The sequence below is a fragment of the Tenebrio molitor genome, chromosome 7, assembly GCF_963966145.1.
Source record: "Tenebrio molitor chromosome 7, icTenMoli1.1, whole genome shotgun sequence".
Taxonomy (NCBI): Eukaryota; Metazoa; Arthropoda; class Insecta; order Coleoptera; family Tenebrionidae; genus Tenebrio; species Tenebrio molitor.
The window spans coordinates 3,284,960-3,309,546 of record NC_091052.1 but is presented as its reverse complement, the minus strand read 5'-3'; the positions used below and the strand labels follow the sequence as shown (position 1 = coordinate 3,309,546).

At 35.8% G+C, this 24,587-nt stretch overlaps 4 protein-coding genes across 6 annotated transcripts; 2 read left to right on the top strand and 2 right to left on the bottom strand.

The window, feature by feature from the left end:
* The first annotated feature begins 168 nt into the window (after positions 1 to 168).
* Positions 169 to 2,674, top strand: Caf1-105 (chromatin assembly factor 1, p105 subunit). The gene is made up of 5 exons (XM_069053566.1): positions 169 to 438; positions 499 to 723; positions 773 to 928; positions 982 to 1,295; positions 1,347 to 2,674. Exons 1-5 carry the CDS (start codon positions 316 to 318, stop codon positions 2,578 to 2,580), a joined length of 2,052 nt encoding a protein of 683 aa, XP_068909667.1. The 5' UTR covers positions 169 to 315; the 3' UTR covers positions 2,581 to 2,674.
* Positions 2,584 to 3,855, bottom strand: LOC138134964 (peroxiredoxin-4-like). The gene is made up of 5 exons (XM_069053572.1): positions 3,524 to 3,855; positions 3,355 to 3,472; positions 3,063 to 3,302; positions 2,848 to 3,013; positions 2,584 to 2,791 (listed from the first exon to the last, which is right to left on the bottom strand). Exons 1-5 carry the CDS (start codon positions 3,681 to 3,683, stop codon positions 2,744 to 2,746), a joined length of 732 nt encoding a protein of 243 aa, XP_068909673.1. The 5' UTR covers positions 3,684 to 3,855; the 3' UTR covers positions 2,584 to 2,743.
* Positions 3,856 to 3,891: 36 nt separating this feature from the next.
* Positions 3,892 to 5,478, top strand: LOC138134962 (uncharacterized). The gene is made up of 2 exons (XM_069053570.1): positions 3,892 to 4,064; positions 4,140 to 5,478. Exons 1-2 carry the CDS (start codon positions 3,998 to 4,000, stop codon positions 5,312 to 5,314), a joined length of 1,242 nt encoding a protein of 413 aa, XP_068909671.1. The 5' UTR covers positions 3,892 to 3,997; the 3' UTR covers positions 5,315 to 5,478.
* A 207-nt stretch (positions 5,479 to 5,685) lies between these two features.
* On the bottom strand, positions 5,686 to 18,245 carry dsf (dissatisfaction). 3 transcript variants are annotated; one of them, XM_069054628.1, is made up of 6 exons: positions 18,089 to 18,245; positions 7,001 to 7,323; positions 6,784 to 6,933; positions 6,350 to 6,589; positions 6,205 to 6,286; positions 5,686 to 6,150 (listed from the first exon to the last, which is right to left on the bottom strand). In XM_069054628.1, exons 1-6 carry the CDS (start codon positions 18,180 to 18,182, stop codon positions 5,888 to 5,890), a joined length of 1,152 nt encoding a protein of 383 aa, XP_068910729.1. In that variant the 5' UTR covers positions 18,183 to 18,245; the 3' UTR covers positions 5,686 to 5,887. The 3 variants fall into 3 exon arrangements, with proteins under 3 accessions (XP_068910729.1, XP_068910730.1, XP_068910732.1); XM_069054629.1 differs by lacking the exon at positions 18,089 to 18,245 and adding an exon at positions 8,275 to 8,579 and having other exon boundaries at positions 6,989 to 7,323; XM_069054631.1 differs by lacking the exon at positions 18,089 to 18,245 and adding an exon at positions 8,236 to 8,577 and having other exon boundaries at positions 6,989 to 7,323.
* Positions 18,246 to 24,587: the final 6,342 nt, after the last annotated feature.

The window sequence follows — 24,587 nt, the reverse complement described above, 5'->3', positions numbered from 1 at the left end:
TTTTTGATGAGATGTACGTGTTTCATCTTTTTTTATTATAATTTTAAATGGTTACATAACCATTCTATTTTTAATTAGATTAGGCGGATTCGAAATTCACCTTTTAGTTTTTAGTGATTTTTTATTACCACCTTTCAATTCTAAAAACTCCAAATTATGACGTTTGTTGAGTTTGGCGCCAAATGTTTTGTAATATTGTCGTCTGTAATCCGCGTTAATCAAAGTTTCATTTTGTTGTTTTTTTAAATTCTTTTAATTTAAAATTTCTGCTCACAGCACATTTTTTACTTGACTTTTTTGTTCTAATATCATAATATGAAGTGTTCTATACCAGAAATATCATGGCATAACAGGGAGCCTGTGCTCAGTATCGATATACAACCGATTTCAGAAAAGTTTTATAGGTTAGCAACTGGTGGTGCAGATTGTCATGTTTTAGTAAGTTTACATTCAAATTGGATTTTTTAATGTAAGATTTGCACCCTAATGGTCTTCTAGATCTGGCAATTAAATGTAAATGATAATGGTGCTGTTAAGATTGAAGCTTTATCAGAGTTAACAAGGCACCAAAAGGCAGTTAATTCTGTTCGATGGTCACCTTCAGGTCAACACCTTGCAACAGCTGATGATGATGCAAATATTATCATTTGGCAACTCAAAACAGACAATGTTCCACTTTTAGAAGGAGAAACCAGTGATAAAGAAACTTGGATAGCTCATAAAGTAATGTTAATAAATATTTCTACATCTTAATAAATTAAATAAATTGTAGGTGATGCGTGGTCACAAGGAAGATATATATGACTTATGTTGGTCACCAAGTGGTTTAAAGCTACTTTCAGGATCTATTGATAACACTGCCATTTTATGGGATTTTACCAAAGGTAAAAGTGATCAAATTTTAAGTGATCATAAGGGATTTGTCCAGGTAAATTAATGCAAAGTGGTTATTTACAATTATAATAAAATTTTACATTTAAGGGAGTTGCATGGGATCCTAAAGGCCAGTACATTGCTACCATTAGCACAGACAGAATATGTAGAATATTTGATAGTTTTGGCAAACATGTGAGAGCAAGAATACAAAGGGGTTGTTTGTCTGTGCCTAATGATCATTATCTTTACAACAAAGAAGTGAAATTTTTTCATGATGACACTTTTAAGTCATTTTTTAGAAGACTGGATTTCTCTCCAGATGGAAGTCTTTTAGCTGTTCCTTCTGGGCATGTTGAAACAGAGGAGAGTAAAAAAGTTCTCAATGGTACATTTATTTTTGCTGTGGAGTCATGGACAGGGTAATTTGAAATAACATTTATCTAAAGACAAGCTATTTATATAAATTTTAGACCTGTGGCAATACTCCCTTCAAGCAAACAGTGCAGCACTGTTGTTAGATTCTGTCCTCTTCTTTTTCAATTGCAAGAGGATGGACCAGAAGCCATCATTTCACTCCCATTTAGGATGATTATTGCAGTTGGGACTGATCATGATGTAATCTTATATGACACTCAACAACTAGCACCTTTTGCATATTTTAGAGATATTCATTATACAAGATTGACTGACTTAACTTGGTCTAAAGATGGTCTGCTTTTGGTTGCATCTTCAACTGATGGATATTGTGCCTTAATCACTTTTGAACCAAATGAATTAGGTGTATTGTATGTGAAGGAGGAAAGTGAAGTTGAAGAAAGCATCATGGATGTCAGTGGATGTGAAGAATTAGATAAAGATTGTCCAGAATTTGTTAAACCTAAAAAACTAAATTTATTAGAGCAATGGGCTATTAAAACACCAAAAACAAATAAAAATAAAAACATTCCAGCCAATTCTAGAAATAATGAAACAGCAGAAGAAGACACTAGTAAAAGAAAACGTCAAAATGAATCTGATAAAAGTGAAGTTGTTTGCAAAAGAATTAAACCCATTCCAGTAGATGATAAGAATATTAATAATGAAAATATTTATAAAAAGAAAGATGTAGAGAGCGTGTCCCCTAGTACTACAACAATAAGTAAAAAAGTGTCATCTAAAGTTGGTTCATTGATAAACTTCTTAAAACCTGGATCAAAAGAGAAATCTAATGAACCTGAAAAAACAAAAAATTCGACGTCTCTGCCTCCAGTAACTATAATCTTGGATGAAATTGAAGCTAGAGATGCTTGGAGATGTGAAAAAAGTGAAGACACATCTTTTACTCAAACTGAAATTATTAATGTTGATGATTATACTGAAGATTTTAGTTTACATTTGGAAGATACCAACAGTAAAGCGTCGCAAAGTACAGATACACAAAAAAGTATAACAAAAGAAACAGAGAATTCCAACAGTAAAGCGTCGCAAAGTACAGATACACAAAAAAGTACAACAAAAGAAACAGAGAATTCTGAAGACTGCAACAAAAGTGATCCTATACAAGATCTTGAGAAAAAAACGGATCAAATTCTACCAAAAATAATAAGTGAATCTGAAAAACCAACAAATAAAACGTTAACAGTAAATCCACAAGAAAAAGTGAATGTACCTAAAAGAAGAATTCCTTTAATAACTTTATCAAGCCCAAAACAGAAGAAAAAATAAATGTAAACTTTTTTTTTTGTATATTTTTGTTATAGTTTGACATAAAAAATTCAGTTAACATGCAATTTCAAATAAAAAAAGTATTATTTTTTAAGTATTTTGATTTTGCTGTGATGTAATGAATTATGGAAGAAAATTCGCATTTTTATACCAATTAAATAAATTAGTGTTTTTCAAAATACTTCTTTTTCTCAATGGGATTTGGTATTATCTAAAAGTAAAATGTAAAGAGGTGAAAATGATAATGAAAATATGAACTTGACTTACAGTATCTTGTCCTGGTTTCCATTCAGCAGGACAAACTTCTCCATTCTGATCAGTATACTGGAAGGCCTGTACTAATCTTAAAGTTTCATCTACACTTCTACCAACTGGTAGATCATTCATAGTGATTTGTCTTAAAAATCCTTTAGCATCAATAATAAACAAACCTCTATAAAAATAAAGTGAATGTGAGTCTTTTTAAAGAAAATAATATAGACCTGAGTGTATGTCCCAGATCCTCCAGAAATACTCCATAAGACTTAGATATGCTGTGATTCAAGTCTGACAAAAGAGGAATTTGAATTTTACCAAGTCCTCCTTCTTTCCTAGGTGTATTGATCCAAGCAAGATGTGTGAAATGTGAATCAACTGAACAGGCAACAACTTCAGTGTTAATTTTGCGAAATTCTTCTATTCTGTCACTGAATGCTAAAATTTCAGTGGGACAAACAAAAGTGCTAAAAATTCAACATAACTGACTGAAATTATTCTGTTCCTCATAAAACTTACAAATCTAGTGGATAGAAGAAGAAAACTAAGTACTTTCCCAAAAAATCTGTTGATTTCAGTTGAACAAATTCCCCATTGACAACAGCGGTACTTTCCCAAAACGGGGCCGGTTTTGAAACTTAGAGACCGTTAGTCAATAAATAATTAAATTTGTCTTGTTTTTACTCACTAACAGCTTGAGTCCATTGTAATTTGTGTTCAGCCTTTTCAGGATTTACCCCAAGTGGGTATACAGACCCACCCCCAAACGAATGACACGATTCTTCGTCGGGAATAGCACCATATATGCCGTTCATAAATAAATAAACGAAAAATACCCAGTTCCACATGTTTGAGGTTAAGTTATTTAACGTGGCTCCCGTGATTATTTTTTATAAAAATGAGATCGACAGTTTGAAGTGGTCGCGATAACGTGACTTAATCCCGATTCACAAACAAAAATTGGGGAACTGAAATGTTATCAATCAACAGCAAAATACCGGTCACTTACGTGACGTCAACATCGAAATGTCAAAATTGTTGATATGTTTCCCTGGAGACAAACAAAACAAACATCGCCATCTGGTTTGTGTGCATACAGTGACCGGTGTTGGGCGCTTTTAAAAAATATTTAAATTAATTATTTTGATATTAAGTTTGGAAAATGGATTTAGTTTTAGATAAGTTGCAGAACAATTCGGAAAATGAAGATGACGACTATGGAAGTTATTGTGAGTTTGTGCAAAATATTTAAATTTTATTAAAATTATTGATTTAACAACTGTAACTAATGAAAAAATTTGCAGTCCTACAGCCCGCATCGTCCCCTTATAATATTGCGGAAAAAGTTCAGCAGGCCAATATTGATTTATTCAGTAGTAACACTCTAACAACCATGGAAAAAACTTCCCGGGTTACGTTTAAAGAAGAGTTAACTTCTTACGAGCCGGAACTGTTCTTAACCGATGACGATGTCAACAGCATCGAAAGTGATCCTCCGGAGACCGAACTCACTCCTGAAAGTGATCAAATATTGGAATATAAAAGTTCAAATGTAATTAATTTAAATATTTTTGATATAAACGAGGAGGAAGAAGTCGATGACGATGTAATAGAAGAGATAGTTCCAGAAGAGGGAGAAATTGAATCACATCATTTCGACAATAAAACTGACTTGTACGAAGAACTGAACGAATCCGATGATTCCGAAAGGAACGAAAACATGACCGTCAGAATTTCCTCAGGCGAAAGCAGAACCACATCTAGCATAAAGAAGAAAAAAGTTAGGAAAAAATCCCCTAGATTTAGGTCATCGAGATCCGAAAATTTGCTCGTGGAATGTAAAAACCACTGCATCGAACGATTGGATTTTGATTTGTCTATGTCCATTAAAAAATTAGAAATTCGCGAAAAGCCGGTAAACTGTCCCTTACTGAAACTGCAACGACGAAAATGTTGCGACGAGAACAGAGCAAAAAATCCCTCCATTCTGCCTTGTTACAACGGTCACAGATCCGAATACGGTCTCAGTTCAGAGGAACTGGAAAAACGAGAACGCCGAAAAGAAATAATTAAAATGAAAGAACAAAAACGACAGCAATTAATGCGGGAGTACAAAAACCGAAAAAATCAACAGAACGAAGAGGTGTTTTGTCAATGGTTGAAAGACATAGCCAAAAGAAAAGCGCAAAAACAAAAGATCAATACGGGTAATAATAGTGCGAAACAGTGTTTCAGTCCTAACGTAATTAGCTTCCCAACGAAAGTTTGTGAAAAAGCGAACGAGAGACCAAAAACTGCTAATGAATTTGTTCCGCGACAAAACATAAAAAGAGCAAGAAGGCCCCACACTTCGCCCGCCTGTGTTTTTATTGAAGTTCCGCAAAAGCTGCTAGAACGCGGAATCCACATAGGAGATCTCTTGGTTACCAATTCGAGTTTAGCCTCCAAGAAAATGCATATTTTGACCGTCTCGTCTTAGGCTTCCTTCAAAAATTTACTTCCGGTTCGTGTGGTGTGTTATCGCTTAGATTATAGCTTTCCAGGTTCATAATCTTTGTCAGAATCTTTACAATGTATTTGCCGTTTAACTCGAGCGTTATGTATGTTATGTACACGTGTTAGAACTAATAAAAGTATATTTAATCAGGTTATTATAATTATTGTGAACACCACGCTCAAACAGTGCCAATTTATCGGCTTGTTTTTAAACTGGATCGTGTTATTGGTCTATTTTGGCGGAAAATTTAAATTTATCGTTTATCGATTTGTATCCTCACCTATGCTACGCTGTGAAACGAGAAATAAAAATGCATTTGATAAACACTCAAACAAATTTATTTCCTTGTAAATTATATCGATTTTAGTAACTTAAATATTTACAAAAATAAATAAACTAACGTAATAATGAGGTAGGTCTAATTAAAATCAAAATGTTTATAGTGTTAAATGTAGGAATAACAATTACACAATATTTATATCACAGAAACTATTCAAACTGTACAAATTTTAATTAAAGATTTAGAAGAAAATATATCGAAAGATTAATAAATATTTATGGCGGACCATTTGTACACTTCTCCATGTAATACATGTCACCCAACAACTGTGTTATGGGGATTTCGCCAATGGTTTCTTTAAAAAACAGCAATTCAACAGTGAGCGATCGAATGGCTCTTAAGCTTGGTACAAGCAGAAGCAATCTCCCGAACCTTGTTGGTTGTCTCGGATATCTAGTACGGACATAATCTCCCAAAATGCATTGCGCTTGATCTTGCAACATTTCGACTGGCTGCACGTCGCACAGTCCTGCCGTTTCTAAACAGTCAAAAAATGTGAAATAACGTGCAACCAACAGGTCTGAATAATTACCGGGGGTAAACAGGATGATGGCTTTCATACAACCGCATTCGCTGCCATCTGGTGAAATTTGGCGGAAGCGACACATAATCTCCTTAAGAGGAAACAATCGATTTATTTTTGGCACCTGTTAATAGTTAGTTAATTTATTTCCTACCTGTATGGTCTTGATTTCAGTTGCTGTGTGCAAATCCGCGGGGAGACGCTCTCGCGCTTGTGGACATCCCAACAAAGCTGAGAGGTCCCAGGGGACTGACCACTGTGCTAAGTGTAAAAGAAACAGTTCTTTCCACGATTCTTGCAACAACAAGAGTTGATCGTGCTTGCTCAGGGTCTGAAACGGTGCCAAGCATCGAACCCATCTGACTGCCATAAACAAGAGACGAGCTGTAGTTTCCTGAAATATGTAAAGCTGAAGTAAGTTCGTAGGCGGACCCTGATATGGGGGTGGTCGCGAGCAGCCAACAGCGATTACAGCCGAAAAGTCACCGCGAATGCCAACAAGTCACGAGAATACACCACTCCTACTTGCGAGGGGTGTGACACAAACACGTGGTCAGCACGTGACAGTTCTTATTGTTCAAAAATTACCTGCAGCATCTCCCATGTCGGAGTGAGAGGCAGCGGGGCCATCGGTGGCGGTTGGGCCACCGGCAGGCCGGGGCTCATATTTAACCCCGAATTGGTCTCGCTGGACGACGGCGATTCCATCTGTGACAACTTTGTCCCCCACACGAGCTCCTTTATCGGTTAAAACTCGATTAATCCTAGCGACCTAACATATAACTTCACAAACCTTGTAACTAACCTGGCACTTTTCGGCCGACATTAGTATGTGTAGGAGTCCAGGTGGCGGCGGTAATGCCGGAGGGTGAAACATCGAGGGCGGTAAAGCGTCAATATGTGATGTGGGGCTCGGGACTGGCGGTGGCGGTAAGGTTAGAGCTTTCAGCGGACGAGGTGGTCCGAATAAGCCTGGCGGGAAGTGCAAGGATGACGAACTCGTTGGTAACTTGTTGTCGCCTACCGGCATGTGTTGTTGTAGACCGTGTCCCACCGGCGAAGGTTGCATTTGTGGGTTCGACGACGGCTGCAATTTGGGCTTGCGGGGTCCTCGCTCGTGCTGGACAGCTGAAATAATAGGCCTCGCTGCAATTCGGGCAATTAAAAACCGCCCAAGCTCCGCGTGTTGTTTGACTTTGTGGACCCGGCGCGTCCACCATAATCGTTCAATAACTCCACGTTGTACAATATGGCGTAGATTTGATAAACACAGTGTTGATGTCATTTCAAGGAAATCTGGAGCGCCTTTTTACTTCGGATTAAATCGTAAATATCGAATAAGTTTAGCAGAGTGAATTCTTTTATCCGCTAAATCCCCTTTCCTACTAAAGATGTATTATAAAGCATAAAAATTAAAACGACATCACGATTGTCTGGAACTTGATAAGTACAAAAGCTTGAGCTAATAAAAGAATAAATCCCTTTAGCTCTTTTAAAAATGTAAAAGCGACTAAAAAATACTGTTTAACTTCGAGTGTTAAAATGATACGGGCTTTGAAAGAGATCTTTAAAATCTTAATCACTTTTCGCGCTCGGCGCTCTGATTCAAACGGGATTCAATTCGCTCGCAATTTAATCTATTGATTCAGCATTTTAAAGGGAGCAAAAGATCAGCGGTTCCGAATAAATAGGCCATCAGAATGATAGTGTGGGAACAGGGCTATTGTGCAGACATGTGACGAGCTTACGGCGCTCTCGGAATTAATACGGTTACAGAATTGAGCGATGTAGCGATCGCTATTAATAAATAAAAATATTGACATTCAAAACTGTCTCGTAATGGGATGTTCTTCGAACAAACAAACATTGCCGCAGACCGGGCTCGGAGAAGAGGCATCTCTCGGACACCTGACCGAAAAGGTACGAGCAGGAGTCACGGAAGGATAATGACATTCACCACCACACCCAGGAATCTTCGAGTGGACCGGTGGTGGAAGCCGCGCCTGTGCGGTGGGTTCGTTTGACCCTCGCTCGACTGACCTGACAGAATGACATGACACTATCGGATGATGGGATTACCGTGGCTTAGCTGTGCCCTACACCGACATGTCGCGTTCACATGACACATTCACGTATCACACAACCTCCATTGCTTCACTTTCGAATCTACATCTTCGACAATCTTCCTACCTTCACACGTTTCCATAAGAACACTGACAATCAGAAGTACAATGGAGAAAAAAAAAGAACTACATATAACAGACTGAACTACTAAATTTGAGCAAGGAGCTGAGAAATTGATTCATCCGAAGGCACAAAGCCGAGTAATAAAAAACAAATTGGAATAAAAGTAGGCCATGACCGTGTAAACAGCGCTGTAGATGTGAAAGGTACTTTACACAAAAAGTAACTAGATCTGTCAGTTTTGTCACCATATTTAAACGCCATTTAAATAAATGTTACTTTAAATGTCAACATTGCCAATAATTTACTGACGTGCCGTACTGTAAATAAACAAATACAAAAACACTGCAAGCAGGGTATACACATGGCTACCAACAGAAATTTGAATTTCCACAGCCACCCCTTATGCCAATTCAATTGAAATGGAGTTTCAGTTTTTTAATAAATAAGAAATAGGAATGTTGAAGCAATTATTATTTAACGAAGAATGAAGTGAGTGAAGTTAATGGGAAAATAGATATAAAATAGAAGAGGACACCTAGAAATGTAAAACAGCAATTCCTTGAAAATATTTATAAACCATAAATAAGAGGAATAAAATAACACTTTATTAGTTTTCTTGCATCAGATACACTTTATTGTAAAACCAAAGTTGACATGCGTTTCGACAGCGAAGCGACGATATTTTAGTCAGTTTAGTTTAATAATGAAGTTGTATTTGGTGTAAGGAAATTAATAAAGTGTTGTAGTTTTGATCATCAAGTGACCATTCATAGCGAAGAAAAATAAAAAGCGAAACGGGACGAAATAATCAAATGAAAGAAAAAAAATGATAATTTTTGGACAAGTGAGAAAAAGATTTCTACATGTATCGCGAGTTCAAATGAAATCCTGGGCTGGGAAGGCGCTGGAAACCGTCAATTATTGTGTTTTTTTAAAGCGTAGATTAATTGGAGCATGTTGACAGCTAACCTAAAATTTAGAGCCAAAATCTTTCTTTTTTTTCTTTCTTTGCAATCTTTTACATTAAAAATAGAATAACTTAACGATTCCTATTCTCGAAGCAAATATCTAAAGGCACCCTTTGCTGAAAACAAACATGTTCAATTATGTCCCGATTAAAGATAAACAAATATCATTGGTGTCAAACGGCGGGAAATTCAAACTTTACACTGTTCTAAACGGTTTAAATTTTTCAACGCCCACTCAACCCAGGATTTCATTTGAACACGCGATACTATCGCGGTCAAAAAAAAGTGCGACAGTATGTTACTGTAGACACTTCCAAAACTCAATAAAAATGTGGAGTTTTGGAAGTGTCTACAGTAACATATTGTCGCACCTTTCTTTGATCGCGATGGTATGTACTCCGTGAGTATCATTTTAAAGAGAGAAATAGGGAGAATACACGCACAAGAATTATTATTATCTAAGAAAAAAGAGTAGGAATTTTTGAGGGAGAATAGAGACTTTTATACTTTTATGCTTTCAAAGTGTGATATTTCATTTTGTCATATTCCATTTATATTAATAAAAACAATTTATTATTTTTGTGTTGGAAAAAACTAAAGACAAGTAATGGAAAACAAGGAAAAAGAATCTAAATAAAGTTGGTTTTAATTAAGACGCGGTGAGTGGACAATTTAAACATTTGTGCGATTTCACTTTAGTTTTTGATTGAACTTTTGAGCGTTTCAATGGAAGAGATGGGGAAGCTGGTACCATTCCGGGTTCCTGCTGATATATCATCAGATCGGAACCCCTCCCAGGGTGAATTGAAATAGCGCGTACCTACAATAGTCTAGCGCAAATCACCTACGTGTCGTGCGGGTGGAGTTGGGGTCGGCATCCCTGCCGGCCCTGGCCGGAGGCAGTGGAAGCTTGTGAACCTGCAGCTGCGCGCATCAGCCCCGCTCATTAATGATGATGTGCTACCATCGGCCTCAAGACTACTTCACTTCTCGCTACATCCCAGCCAGACAAGGCCTGTTCGTCAAAAGCGATAATAAAGCATTCGATAAATCTTCCAAAAAACCTCTTTACGTAATCCACTCTTTCGGCGGTGTTAAATCGGTTAACTGATGATTTCGTGATTCTTGGTGCTAGACGAAAGGGATATTGAATATGCATCGATGAATTAATTTGAGCGTTCGGTTTTGTAGGATGTCGTGTTTTCAGCATCTCAATTTCCGAGCAACGTTTATTTGACGACGAGAGAGATTCGTGATGTGATTCAATAAGCTTTTTATCAGCTGCTCTGTGGCGAGGGCTTCGACACAAAAAGCTTCGCAGAAGACTAGCAATAAGTAAGTAAGCCCCAGGCGAGGCAAAGAGACAGCTTTCATGCGAACTGTAGCTTTGAATGGTCATAGACAACTTTGAAAACGCAATATTTTTGAGGAAATCTCGCTGATGTATTTAGAGGGAGCACGCAAACCTATTGAAAACCTCTCCACCCGTATAAATCATGAAAATTTCTAATAGGATTTTCGAGCTTACTAATGTTCATTTCTTGTATTTTACCCTGTACTTACAATTTTCTACGGCTTTGAACCGAATCGTGAACTAGTCGCCAAAGCTTTGAGTTTACAGTATTTTTAAGCGTTCAAAGAAGAAGAGACCGTAGGTCTGGTAATTTTTAAAACGATGAGCGCCCGTTGACAAAAGAGGAATGACGAAAAGTGAAAATATTTCCGCTTACTGTGTAGGGTGTACAAAGGTGTTCGTTCGGTGAATTATTCGGCGTGGTGGCTGCTAGCCTCAAGCAGCTATTTCGACGTAATCCCAGGTCGGATTAGAGCCGCCATTAATCACACTAGATGCCGCTTCGAACATCGAGCCGAGAGGTGAACTCCGGTTATATCTGTAAACTGCGGACACTTTTCTTCCCAAAACTTTTCACACGATTTGTTGAATTATTTCTACCGTCAATACAACATTTGTCTTTGATCGTTTCTCATGTTGCGACAGAAATTCACTCAAATTTTACAAAAAATTGTCGCCGATTTTAAACATTTTAAAACAAAAAATTAAGACAGTCAGAAAACGTGTCCATTCAAAAAACCACCAACGTCGCATTTTCCACGATAATCGGTAACGCTGTCTAGTGTAAAATTTGGTGAGAAATTTATGAGGGGTTCGTGTAATTTCTGTTCTGGGCATGTTTAAGTAAAAATAATAAGAATTGATAAATAAATTAAACGTGCTGAGCAATAATAAAACAATTTGAACGAAATTCAAAGCAATTGAATTTTATTTTGAATCAAATAAATGTCATAATTTATAGTTACCAACATAGTATGAAAAAATAACTACCTAGGGTTTTTTAAATTTTACCAACCTAAAGCAGTAGGTGGTGGTTTTTTGATTTTTGAATGAACTTTACGTCTCAAAATTTATGTTATTTCCTGGGGTGTATTTTATTATTAGATACATATTCAAACATTAATTTAGATAGTTTTCCATGATTGTTTTGAGAAAAGTTTGGCACATTATGTGCATCTTAAACTATAAAAACAATTATAATTTTTGTTTTTATCTCCATTTCTACTGATAGTTGCTCACTTAAGATGAAATTTCTATTCAATATAATTAAAATAGGCTATGATTTTCAAATTAGATTGGCATCACTGTTGACAACTTGAATTGTCAAAGTGATGCTTTAAAATTCAATACAAAATATGAAACGGTGAGTTAACAGTTGTATTCAAATCCGGGGAGAACACTTTGAACATTTTATATGATTGTCAATGAAATTGTATTATTTTGTAGTGCTTCATTTCTTTTAAATTAAAACAATTGAACATGAGAACCTTGAACGTCAACAGTGTTGCCAATCGAATTTGAGAATCATAGCCCACTTTAATTATAAATTTAAATGTTCTATTGACCTCATGGTATATGGCCCAGGTGGATGAATATTCCTGTTGATAGTATTTTTTTTCTTTTTTCTATTTTTTTTACTCTTATGCCCCCTCTTTATATCTATCAGTTATCTTATTTTTGTTTTTCTAGTATTCATTGTTCTGTTGTTTTTCTTATCTTTTTTCAACATTTTCCTTTCAAAAACACTCTTGTGATTAGGTCTTTATTGATAACATTTTTCTGCCTTCTACTTTTTTGTCATCGATAATTTTGTCATCTTCATTTAAACATCTTTTTCGTCGATCGATAATTTTACAATGACACGTTATCGTTCTCCCTTTTTCTTTCTTCTTTTATATCTTTTTTTTTCGAAATAAGTTTTGTTCCTTCCATATTTTGTCACGTTTTTCGTAATTTCTACATTTATTTTAAGGTTTTCTTTATTGTGATTAACTCAGAATTAGAATGTATAACAACAACTGTTGGTATCAAACAAACAGTTGATCAAACAATAACAATTAGTGGAATCGTGTTTGAACACTGTCAATTGTTCTAGGTGTGTGTGTGTGTGTGTTCAATTCAATGTGTTCAAAAAATATCCCATTCTACTTCTGTATGTATCGAGTGTTCATTTAAATTTCTCCTCAATGTTGGCGTTGAAGAGTCGATTGTGAACGCACCACTCGTCAGTCTCCAGAGCAAAAACACAAACAAAGCAAAAAGTAAAGTTAGATTTAGACAGCTGATCCGTGGTTAGTAATCCGTGGTGCGTTCACAATTGACTTTTCAATGCCTATTTTGAGGATAAATTTAAATGAACACCCGATGTGTTTTTTCTTAGATTGCCGTAGCCTGTCCAGTTGTTGACAATACAGCTTTTTCGTGATGGAGTGATTCTGTGGTAGCAATTTGTAATGGATAATTCCATCTTTATCCCACCAATCCTACCAAAGTGACATCGTAATCTTCCTCGGATGAAGTCCTCTCTTCGTTGTTGAAGACGATGTTTCTCTATTATTAACCCACAGTCTTCGAAGCTTGATGAAAAACAGTGCATCGAACATAAAGTAGAAGTGAGAAGTTTAGATTTTGATTTGGCAACTTTGGTGGATGCGCCGGGATCGAGAGTTGATTTCCTTTGATATTACCATCTAGGTGAGGTGCAAAAGATTCGTTCTCGAGGAGTGTAGAAACGGAGATCCGAGTATCTCGGCATCAGCATAATGCGAGGGCAATTTGAAACCGTCACGTTCAAGTCCCGGAGTAGATATCTTGAGTCTATCGGGTAAGAAGGCTCAATGCCGCTCTATTTACGGAGCCGCCAATCCCCATTAACGGCGTTCAGACCCAGCAAGGATCAGCGGCTACGATGGAGAGTGCAAATCCGCGTGAAAGCGATCTGCGTTCACCCCTTGTCATTCACGCCAACCCTCAACACTTGCGTTTTCCTCTCCCGTTGTTTCTCACATGCGATATTCCCTCACCTAAAGTATTATTTATTTATCGTATGCACAATTTCCATTGATAAGGAGCGAGGCGCCGCACCGCAACGCACGCATCCCTCACGAGGATTTGCGTCTTCGGTCTCATAAACTACGTCGATTATCGCAAAATTGGATAAGTTTCCGAACCGAACTTTCTTATAACGGTTAATTCTAGTCTGAAGAAAGTTTCAGAGCGGATGAGAGCTGAAAACTTAATTATATTGCTTTAAAATCTGTGTTAATGTGAATCGCTTTAATTTTACATAAAGGCGCGAAGTTTACGAGTTTAGTGACTCGGCAAAGTTGAGGAGGTGACGAGAAGTTTCGGAGAGAGATGGGAGAGGATGGTGGTGTCATGTTTGCGGCTGAACAACGCCAAAACTTGTAAAGAACATCGCCCTCTCAACTCGCGCCATGTTTCGCCAGCCCTTCCTATAAAGAAACAAGAACAAAAGTGCCAAAAGCATGAATCTTACACAGAGTTATGTGCCCACCTAAAGAAAAACGTGTCCTGGGGGCACAGCACACTAACAACTACTCCTCTTCAAAAAGATAAAATTAGAAACAAATCAAATAAAACGATTCAATAAAGATTTTCTCTTTTCATTTTTACCCCACTACAAGATTAACTCCTTAATCTTGTCAGATTTTTAAATTCCGTTTCATATGCATTCATTCGTGGTTTTTATATTTGTTTTAAAAGTGGAAAACGAAGAGAGCAACTCGCAGAAGTAAGTGCGGAATAAAATCACTCATCCGTCTGCACAAACAACACAAAAAGTGAGGTTAGTAAATCTAATCTGCTGATCCGTAATCTGTAATCTGTGGTGCGTTCACAATCGAGTCTTCAACGCCAACTTTGAAAAGAAATTTAAATGAACACCCGATACAACATGATCTATAAAAATGGAGATAAGAGACGGGCATGGAAAACAAAATTTCTGAAAAAATGTTTTTTTGATCACATTGTACAATCGCGGCCATCCAAAAGTGAACGATAGCTTGCGAAAATTTCCGTATTTTTCGTTAGATTAAATCAGGCTGTATTCATTGGCGTTCGTGCAGCAGGCCTTACTATTTTAATAATAAAAAGTTGTAATAAATAGTTTTTAATAAAAATGAGGCTGAGAAGTAATTAATACATTATTAAAATGAAAGTAAACGTTAGTAAAGAAACCTTTCCAACACCTATTCGTATTGGCCTCTCAAGCCTGTTTTCTTGCCAACGCCTCTTTATATTGAAGATGAAGTCTTACTGCAATGTAATTCTCTTGCCACAGCCGCCAACGACCAATTTTCTTCTAGCTTTGCAATAGCCCTAGCTATCTCAATCGGAGTGGGATGTGGCATTTTAAAAAAATAGTTTCAATAATTTTTTTAACGCTAGTGTCAAAGTTTGACATTTTAGGACGCCTATGATTTAAAGTAAAAATCAAACTATTAAAAAAAATCGTTCACTTTTGGATGGCCGCGATAGTACCTACAAAAATTTGCTGCAGATAACATCGTAAAAAAATGCAATGTCCGTTCCAGAAGTAGGTTGTGTGGTTTCTAGATGGTTGAAATTTTTTTGTATTTGTCATTCTAGTTTTTAATATTGTGCAATCGAGAAATAATTGAGTAAGCCATGATAATTATGGTTCAGTTGGCAGTGTCAGTTTAAATATTGCTGTATTTGACACCCGTCAAATTATTCTGTTAAATGACTTAAATATGTTTCATTGACAACAGCAATATTTAAACTAGGGCTGCCAACTGAACCATGATAGCCATTGCTTACTTCATTATTGTTTTCGATCCCACGGTATATTTTTTGCACGATATTTGTATGACGGGTTTTTTCGGTCCTTCAAAAGAGAGAGTAAAGTAGTACTTTTAATCCCTTGGGAGTTTTTACTATTTTTTTACTATTGTTACGTTAACGTAAAGAAAATTAAAATTGTCCTTGAAAACACAAAACGCAAAACAACCAAAGTCAACACCTATATTTATTTCTATGTAACGAGCATTACATCCACGTATATTGAATAATGTGATGTTGACAGTTATTCGCCATTCACACATGTAAGAAGAAAAATCTAGTGTGCTCTGTTTCGCTGAGCCTTTTTGTACAGATTCCTTTTACAATTAGGTCGTGTAAAAAATACTATAGATATCACGGGACTAAAGTGCCATTTCATCCCTCATGTAATTATTGCCCTCGCTGCGCTCGTTCAAAGAAACTTACGCTTGGAATGAAAACATGAGCTTGTGAGATACAATATTGACACAAATCGAAAAATTACGTTTTGAGTTCATTGCGTTTAGAGTTTCCGTTTTTATGGAAGTATGGAATGGCGATTTCTTCTACTATTGGCCAATCCAGTATTAAATTGAGATAACCAGAGTTGCAGGACGGCAGGACTAGTTTGGCATAATGGAAATTGCAGTAATTGCGAAACGATGTTTTTTGAGTTGTATTTCTAAATGAGAATGGAATTAATTCCCTTGTCATACATCTAAGAATTTGGTCATTGAAAATGACAGTTGTAACGCTTAATAGTTATTTGTGTCACTAGGCTAGAAACTGCACGTTTGCAAGCATGAGTACGGTTTGCAGTACGAGTCGATAGACGAGTATTGTAAGTACGAATGCTCGCAAAACCGTTTCTGGACGTGTGATACACAAAATTTTTCATGCCGACTTCTGCGGATTTTTGTTAAATGGAAGTTAAAGCACTTGTTTTAACAATTGGTATTAGGGGCATTTTTTGTGTTGGCAACACTTACATTTAAACATTTAAATTTTAAAATCAACATCGCTCTTGTTTCCTGACATTTATTAAATTTAATTAATTTGTTTTGTTTCTCACATTTTCCTGAAACATTTGTTGTAATAAATACACCAGCCCATATTCAAGAAGTGGCTCGAAACGTAATTTTAATTAATTAATTTTAGTTAAATATTGCTTCTTTGTAGTTTGTACGTTGTTATAAATAGAAAAACATTTTTAACGAGCCATCCACAGAACAAACATTGACGTTTGATAGAATTCTGATAACAAATGCCAACCGAAACCGATGACAACTCGAAATCCCTACTTTTAGCTTGACTAGGCCGGCAATGCATGTGTTTCTGGACGATTTCGGGATCTGTAATTTACCAAATTCCGGCCGGAGGCACGAAAACATGTTATTTACACTATTCTTTAAAAATGTATCTGGATTTTATTTCGCTTATATTTAAAACTGTTGAGCATGAACGCACTTTTTGTAGGCAATAGGTAGATTTTTAGTTGAGTGAAAAATTATTCAGTTTTTATTAACTTGTTCAATAAGTTAACAATCACCGAATATCGGAGTAAATAATGTCGATATCTGCCTGAAGATATTTGTGAAATATTGTACGATTTTAATATACCGTTTAATTTACTTTTTCTATTTCTAAAAACAGTATCGTAATATGTAGCTGAAAGCGGTTCTATAATAGCGATAGTACAATTTACGGTTATCATGTTGGTAGACTGCCAATAAAATAAATAAAAAAACTGCCAGACTTCTCTGTCAGAATCCTCTAGAGTTTCTAGACTTTAGAGGATTCCGGCAGTCTGGCAGAATTCTCTAACTAAACGTCAACCATGCAGCGCGAATATCCCAAAAGTCAAAAGTGTTTCAATTGTTTTTTGCCAACCATCATAAAATTTCCCAGAATTTTACAATTCTTACTTTTGATTTAAAAATTGGTCAAAAGGTGCAAAATAGAAAAAATTGTATAAAAAACTCATTTCGTCCTTTATAAAATTCGCGCTGCGCGACTCGTTTTAGGTATAAACTTGGACTCATGAAATAAACACTTCCTTATGAAACTCGTTTTTTAATATACTATTTTGATTGTACCGATAACACAATATGTAGAAGATGTCGTCAATAAATATATTCGTATATTTAATAAAATTAAATTGCCTGAAAAGGTTTTTATTGGCAACCGTAAATCACCTTGTGATATACCGACGATCCTCGTAATCTGCTTAGGCTTACATTCAATAAAAAGCACTTTGTGATAGAAAACATTCAGTATAGACGGGTCACACGCGGAGTGTATATATCAACACAGCAATCGAATAAATCGAATCCTTTGTCGGAGGAATAATATAATTAATACCCCGGAGCGCTGATCTGTAATTCAAGCACTTGTCAATAATTCTTTTATCTACACTCGTCGTATGGAGAGAAATATCCTTTGAACAATATATATGCTTTTTTGTTCAATTTTTTTCACAAACTTTTTTTCTCGTACAAATAAAATATTATAACTTCATTTTTAAGGATACATTAAATATGTTTCACCCTTTTTTCGTTTAGAAATCAATGTATGTACTTACCGTCTTTGTTCATGCTGGCCTGGAAGCATTTGGACAGACGACAAGCCCTGCACTGGTTGCGATGTGTTTTATCGACAGGACATCGTCCTTTCATGTCTCCTGTAGCTTTGCAGGTATAAACGCGATTCCGATGGATACTGCGTTTGAAGAAACCCGAGCACCCTAAACTTCCAATTTATAGATCTAGTAAATATTTAACTATCCCTTGATCTTACCATCGCAACTGTAAATTCCGTAATGTTTTCCGGAACTCCGATCGCCGCAAACTTTGCAAGGGATGTCGAGGAGTCTGTCTCCTGAAAAGATTTAGACACCAGTGAAAGAAGTGTTTTGTCTGTAATTATAGCGAAAGCTGCTTCAAGTGAACAATTGCATTAATTCAAATTGTGGCAGCAGCAGGATGTAATCTTGAATACATGGAGAATTTCGTTTATGGTCTAGTAAACTCCGTAGTCATAGCGACTCCTGCGTTTCTTGGACAATGAGGATTAAGTCCTATGCTGAAATGCCTTTGAAGTTTAACGTGTTCACAAGAGGATGTTTGTTTCTTGATTTCGTGTCTTAGCAACTTCCAATTCATTCTAAGTAAATATTTGATTTTAAAGATTTCTGTGATCCCAACTACAAGATGGAGGGACGTTTCCTTTGGCTTGCAAATGTAACCTAATTTAACTAAACTGAGTTGGGTAAGAGATCTGTTACCCAGGTAACAGGACTTTCTCAAGTTGCTCTCTGTTTTTGTATCTTAATCTTGATTAACTAATGTCTTTTACTTAAACGTACATATTTTATTTCTTTCAAGTAGAACTAGACCAACTGGTAGGTATTTGAAAAAAAATATATCATTTTGAACAATCTATAAGCAGTTAAACCATATGTGGTGAATTAATAGAAACATTTTTTATTCATACATACAATAGTATTTTTTATAATACAATTTGCTTGACTATTTTCGTCAAAAAAATTAATCCAATCAGGTCGAGCAAAATTTAAATGTCAGCTCATGATAGACAAATTACAGCGACAATTCATACACTGGTGCAGTTATCGATAATAATTGCTCTAGTTCATGAATTATCGCTGCAATTTGACTGTCATAAGATATTCATGCGTTATGGGGACATGTATTGTTGGTTGCATCACAAATTTTGTTAGACTCATTAATACTCGTGAATCACCCTATATATAAATATTTTTGTCAGTATTTTGTCATACTTAAATGGAAGTGAAGCATGGAAACGTTCTTTACAGCTTACTTTATAATATAGTTTTAAAATACATTTTCTGTTTCTATTTTGTCACTTTACCAGTAATTAGACAGAATTAAAAAAAAATAATTTAAAGAACATAAAAGACAAAAAATATATAATCATGTGTTTAATAAAAAAAATTTATTATAATTAAAACAAATACTGAATAAAGTGTCTTTTCGATTATTGCTTAGAAACATTTATTTAGGAATCTCCATATGAAGGATAAATTTTAAAAATAAAAAATTAATTTAAATATTAAGAAAAAAAATTATGTCATACCTGTTCCCATCCTTCGGCCTTGACCGGACCGAACCTTCCCCCAAATAGAGGAATCTATTTTGACGACTGTTTTAAAAAAAAATGAAGAAAAGTCGAGGAATCACCCTCGTTAATTCCAAACTAATACCCGCGACAATATTTTCAAATCTCCAAATGAGCAATCGAATAAACGAAACTGGCAAACTTTTAAAACTGGCGGGAATTCTATAACAATCCTGCCACAGAATGTGGTTGAAGAGGAAACGCGACTATCCGACTGATCATGAGCCACCGGTCTTCGGTCCGCAGGCCATTTTGTCACACCCCTACTTGCTATAATGTCATCCCCTCTCTTTCCATTCCAACCCCTTTTATGCATTACACAGCCACACAGGGTAGCTTTCTATTCTCAAACGCTATCCTAGGAGGCACACAGGAAAAATCTAACATCCTCAACAGAGAAAATTGTCTTTTTCAGACGTTTTGATTGTTGTGTCACAAATTAAAACGTTATTTTTTTAATCAGTGGCGAGTCCGAATAGAAGCACAATTTCTAGTTGCAGTTCTGTTAATTCGACGTAAAACTTAACAAGAAAAGTTTCCTGCAAATGATAAGTTCCTGCTGCAGACAGTAAATCGGTGGTAGCATCTAGTGACCCGTAATTGTAAAGTGTGGGAAGACGCAGGTGGGCGTAACGACTTGGCGGGGTTGCTCTGGAAGGCGTGTCGTTCCCCTTGCGTAAACCAATCACAGTTCGGAGTAGGTAGGTGAACGTCAGTTACAGTCACATAGCTTCTCGCTTCAACTGAAGCCTGAAATGTGCTTTAGTTAAATATTCTTGCTACATTTCATTTTCCGGTAAAAATTCAGTTAAGAACTGAATTTAAATTAGGTGAATCAAGAACGTGTTCACATATTGAGACGAAATTATTTTTTCGGGGAATACGTTAGATCTCCGACAACACCTAACTTTAAACCCTTACAATAAGTTACTAATCCTACCAGTGCTGCGGCAGAAGGGTTGTAGGGCCAAAGTTTACCGAAGGATTTACTCATTTACCGCTCCGAATTTTAGGTTCGAGATATTTCAGGAAGTTGAATGAAGAAGTAACCTCGTTCGCTAACTTAATTTGATGAGAAAAATAACTTTTCATTAAAAATTAAATTGATTTTCAAACATCAATTTCGGGCAAAAGTAAACTCAGAAGTAATTATCTGGTTAGGGTTCTCTTTCAAATTTGTATTGGCAGAAAAAAATTAAAAATTTTAAATTCAATTTTTTCAATACCTGGCTAAATCATACGAAATACAAACATTTTACGTAGGTATAAAATTTACTGGTCATTATTTTTTTTAAATAATTAAATATTAGGTACGTTTTACAGGGTGAGCAACAATAACTGTTTCAGTTGGCAATAACAAATTTTACATGAAATTTTCAAGACTGTGAATTGTATCTATTTCGGTTTGTTTTATTGACATTATTGACACTATTGACAGCTGGCATACTTTTCAAATTTAAACGTCTTAGTTTGTCTTTTATTAATAAAAAGGTTTCCTCGTTGGAACATGACATAAAAGTCACCAAAAGTCACCAGAATTTATTGCCAACTCAATCAGTAATTGTTGCTCACACGGTACGTAGATATACTCCGTACGCTGATATATTGCATGTTTTTTAACAGAAGACAGAGAGTCAGATACAGAGACAAGTGTGGCGGGAATTAATCTGCAAAGTTACAACGGTTTTCTAAATAACGTGAAACAATTGAAATGGAGAGTTTAGTATTTTTCACTGCGTTATGTTTTGGAACTAGAATTTAAAAACGTGCAATCTTTGTATCAGCGTACGGACTATGCCTACAGTGAGGACAATATAAAGGTTGGAACAAAATTCATAACAACGTTATGTGATGTTTTTAAGAACACCGATCGGTTTTATTTCGAAAAATGCAATCCCGTGACGTACAACTTGTTTAAATAACGTCACTGATAACGTCATTACCGATTTGTTTCAATGACAACCCCCACTTTTTTCTTCTCTGTCTGATATTTTTTGCTATTTTTGATTTTGACATCTGTCATCCATGCACATGGGCGACTCGTGTTACAGCACAGTGGCACCAGTTAAATATTGGGTAATAATTTCGTCAGTTCGCTTTTATAGAGGCTTTTCTTTAAATAAGGATAATTTAATTATTAAATATTTCGTGTAATTACTGATAAAGAAATTGTGAGAAATGCTTCAAATGACCTTACATTTGACTCGGTCGAGCCGCCTGTGGACATTTCAACTCCTTGGATTTGAAGATAAATATTGTTTTGTTGCGAAGTTATTGCACTTGGGTAATTCATATTATTTTTCTCTTGGTATCTTGGGCATAGCAACCCTACATTTTTTAGTCACATAAATGACATGTTTTACTAGGTGTTAATAATAATGAATTAATTTTACTTTAATACATTTCGTTGTTGTTCAATTAAATAAAGGGCTTTCCACACATGTTGTTTTAAAAGTAAAACGACTATTACATACACATATATTACACACGTGTGTATTAAAATAAGTACAAAAATATTTTATGATCTTCATCACATGAATTTTGTGGCGAGTCATTACAAGTTAATTAAGAAAGCTTCCACCTCCTCCGCTTCTTGGTGAAATATACGTGCACATTTTATCACTCGGTTTCCGGCGACAAGAGCACTCACATTTAAATAATGACGTTCAAGGGTGTCACATTCAGAGCTAATGGAAGATGCGACTGTCACGAGGTCTGAGTGGAGTACTTCCTCACCGCCATTGTCTGCGGTTCGGGATTACTTAGTGCTACACCGTGTCTCACTCCGAGACGATACCTGGTGACAAATGAACACCTAGCTTTTCAATGGAACCGAGAGACACTTTCCAGTAATAACAGGATGAATCCTGAACATGCCGAATTTCTGGATGATACATCAATTTATTCTTTTCGTACGTCAAACGTTGTTGCATCATCTGTCGTTAAGTTCTGCCGTTCGGCCTAAATGATCGATTAAGTATTTCCAGCGAAGATTAATGGATTGTTCAAGTTAAATTAATTTATACGGGTGTACAAGATAGTCGGCCTGAATGCCGCGCAAGTTTTCGCATCGTGTTCAATTTTCCGTTGTTTTTTTAAGATTAACCGTGCCGTTTCGATGGGTTTATTTTATTTCAGCCCAACTCTGTGAATAGATAAAAAGAATTGATTGTCGGTATATAAACACGGGCAGTGAGCGCGTGACACCGAAGCGATTGTTGACACGGGGTCGCCAGAGTGGGCATGGGGCGTTGTTGTCCTGTGTAATCCCCTGAACGTGTCTTCCGGGCTGACCCACGGACTGCTACATGTCAACACCTCACACCATCGCCACCATGTCACAGTTCATGTTACGTTTCTAATCCTGCTGTAATGGATAACATACCCAACCTGTACATAATCTGATAAATTAACTAATTTTCAGTGTATACACTGTACCGTTTCACCAACGCAAATATTTCGAAAATTTGATATTCTACCTACAGAATAACTATTTCAACGTTATGCTAGTTTAAGTGCAAATAGAATCTATAATTTAGAACTTATAAAAAGTATCTTGAAATTTATTATCTACAGAATTTAGTAGGTACATTAACTTTTGTATAGTATACTAGATGCGTTAAATGTTTTGATGTTCTTAACACGAATTGTTTTTTTTTGTATATTGTACAACAGATAGACAGACACGCAGACATATTGTGTATTAGTATTAGGAATAATGATTAAAATAATAACAAACTCCGACGTGGGCGTATATCAAAATTAATAATACATATAAAAAATAGTGCTTTCAAAGGAAATTATCATTACCAGAGCCGCGCCAAGAGTGGCGACCGCCCTTGTGGGAAAATTAATTTTGCTACCTCTACAAATGATTCAAAAGCGCTAATTTTCCTTTTGAAGAAAAGGGCATGTTTGAATTACTAATTTTAACCATGTGATAACTCAAATAAAAGGGTTTGAAGAAATTGTTTATTACGAAACGATTTAGATTATTTAGGACAACCTAAAATACATGTATTTGCCACAAGTTTGAAAAATAATGGAAATATTTTCTTTCTATATGAGCTTTTCGAAAACAACTACAAGAAATTCTTTCCGATAATTTTAATTTTTCCTGCTCTTCTTGTTTCCGCGCAATGTTATTGTTTGTTAAATTTTTAAACTGCTTAATTTTTTGCGAATTTAGATAGATTTTCCAATTCTGATTTATGCCCACGTTCCATGTAAAGGGTGTTTTTTTTAAATTTGGCGTTGAAGTAGGCGTTGGAGAGTCGATTGAGATCGCACCACTCATGTAAAAGCGTAAGATTTAAACAGCTGATCCGTGATCCGTAACCTGTATAGTGCGTTCACAATCGACACTTCAACGCCTACTTCGACGCCAAATTTAAAAAAACACCCGTTATACTCAATTTCATATAAATGTGCATCTAAGCAAGCCATGAAAATCTGATTTTCAGTTGGTAGTAAAGCTAAAGCTAGTGACTTTAACTTTCAAAGTTGCTTGCTCTGCGCGAACCCGATTTGATTAATTTTTTTGTTTTTGTCCATTTTAACATTGCTGATTTCAAAAGCAATGTTACGTCTTTTTACACTGATTGAATTAAAGTAATTCTTATTTGTTTTTGTCTTTGTATTTTTACCAAGTAAAGATTTATTGGACATGACCTTCATAAATGTGACTTTTGTAATGTAACTAAATTAAAGGTGCTTTTACAAATGCACAGCTCACTTGATGAACATTTATATGAAATCAATTATATAACCTTTAGACCGATGGTTTTTGAAATGTGTAGATTTTTAAAGGTGAAACAACGTGCAATGAGATTCCAGTTTTACACCGAAATTACTGCAAACAATTCTTCAACAAGAATATGGTAGGTACTAGATGAGTGAATTCCGATATTTTCAAATCATAAATG

Excerpts from the sequence above, each read along its gene's own strand:
- dsf (XM_069054628.1), bottom strand. The coding sequence starts at position 18,182 with ATGAAAGGACGATGTCCTGTCGATAAAACACATCGCAACCAGTGCAGG. Across the intron at positions 6,934-7,000 it reads TGTCGGCCGAAAAGTGCCAG|GAGCTCGTGTGGGGGACAAA; the intron begins GTTAGTTACAAG and ends TAACCGATAAAG. Across the intron at positions 6,287-6,349 it reads CTGAAATCAAGACCATACAG|GAGATTATGTGTCGCTTCCG; the intron begins GTAGGAAATAAA and ends TTTCCTCTTAAG.
- Caf1-105 (XM_069053566.1), top strand. The coding sequence starts at position 316 with ATGAAGTGTTCTATACCAGAAATATCATGGCATAACAGGGAGCCTGTG. Across the intron at positions 439-498 it reads GTGCAGATTGTCATGTTTTA|ATCTGGCAATTAAATGTAAA; the intron begins GTAAGTTTACAT and ends ATGGTCTTCTAG. Across the intron at positions 724-772 it reads AAACTTGGATAGCTCATAAA|GTGATGCGTGGTCACAAGGA; the intron begins GTAATGTTAATA and ends AATAAATTGTAG.
- LOC138134962 (XM_069053570.1), top strand. The coding sequence starts at position 3,998 with ATGGATTTAGTTTTAGATAAGTTGCAGAACAATTCGGAAAATGAAGAT. Across the intron at positions 4,065-4,139 it reads TGACGACTATGGAAGTTATT|TCCTACAGCCCGCATCGTCC; the intron begins GTGAGTTTGTGC and ends AAAAATTTGCAG.
- LOC138134964 (XM_069053572.1), bottom strand. The coding sequence starts at position 3,683 with ATGTGGAACTGGGTATTTTTCGTTTATTTATTTATGAACGGCATATAT. Across the intron at positions 3,303-3,354 it reads TTCTTCTATCCACTAGATTT|CACTTTTGTTTGTCCCACTG; the intron begins GTAAGTTTTATG and ends TTGAATTTTTAG. Across the intron at positions 3,014-3,062 it reads GATCTGGGACATACACTCAG|AGGTTTGTTTATTATTGATG; the intron begins GTCTATATTATT and ends TTATTTTTATAG.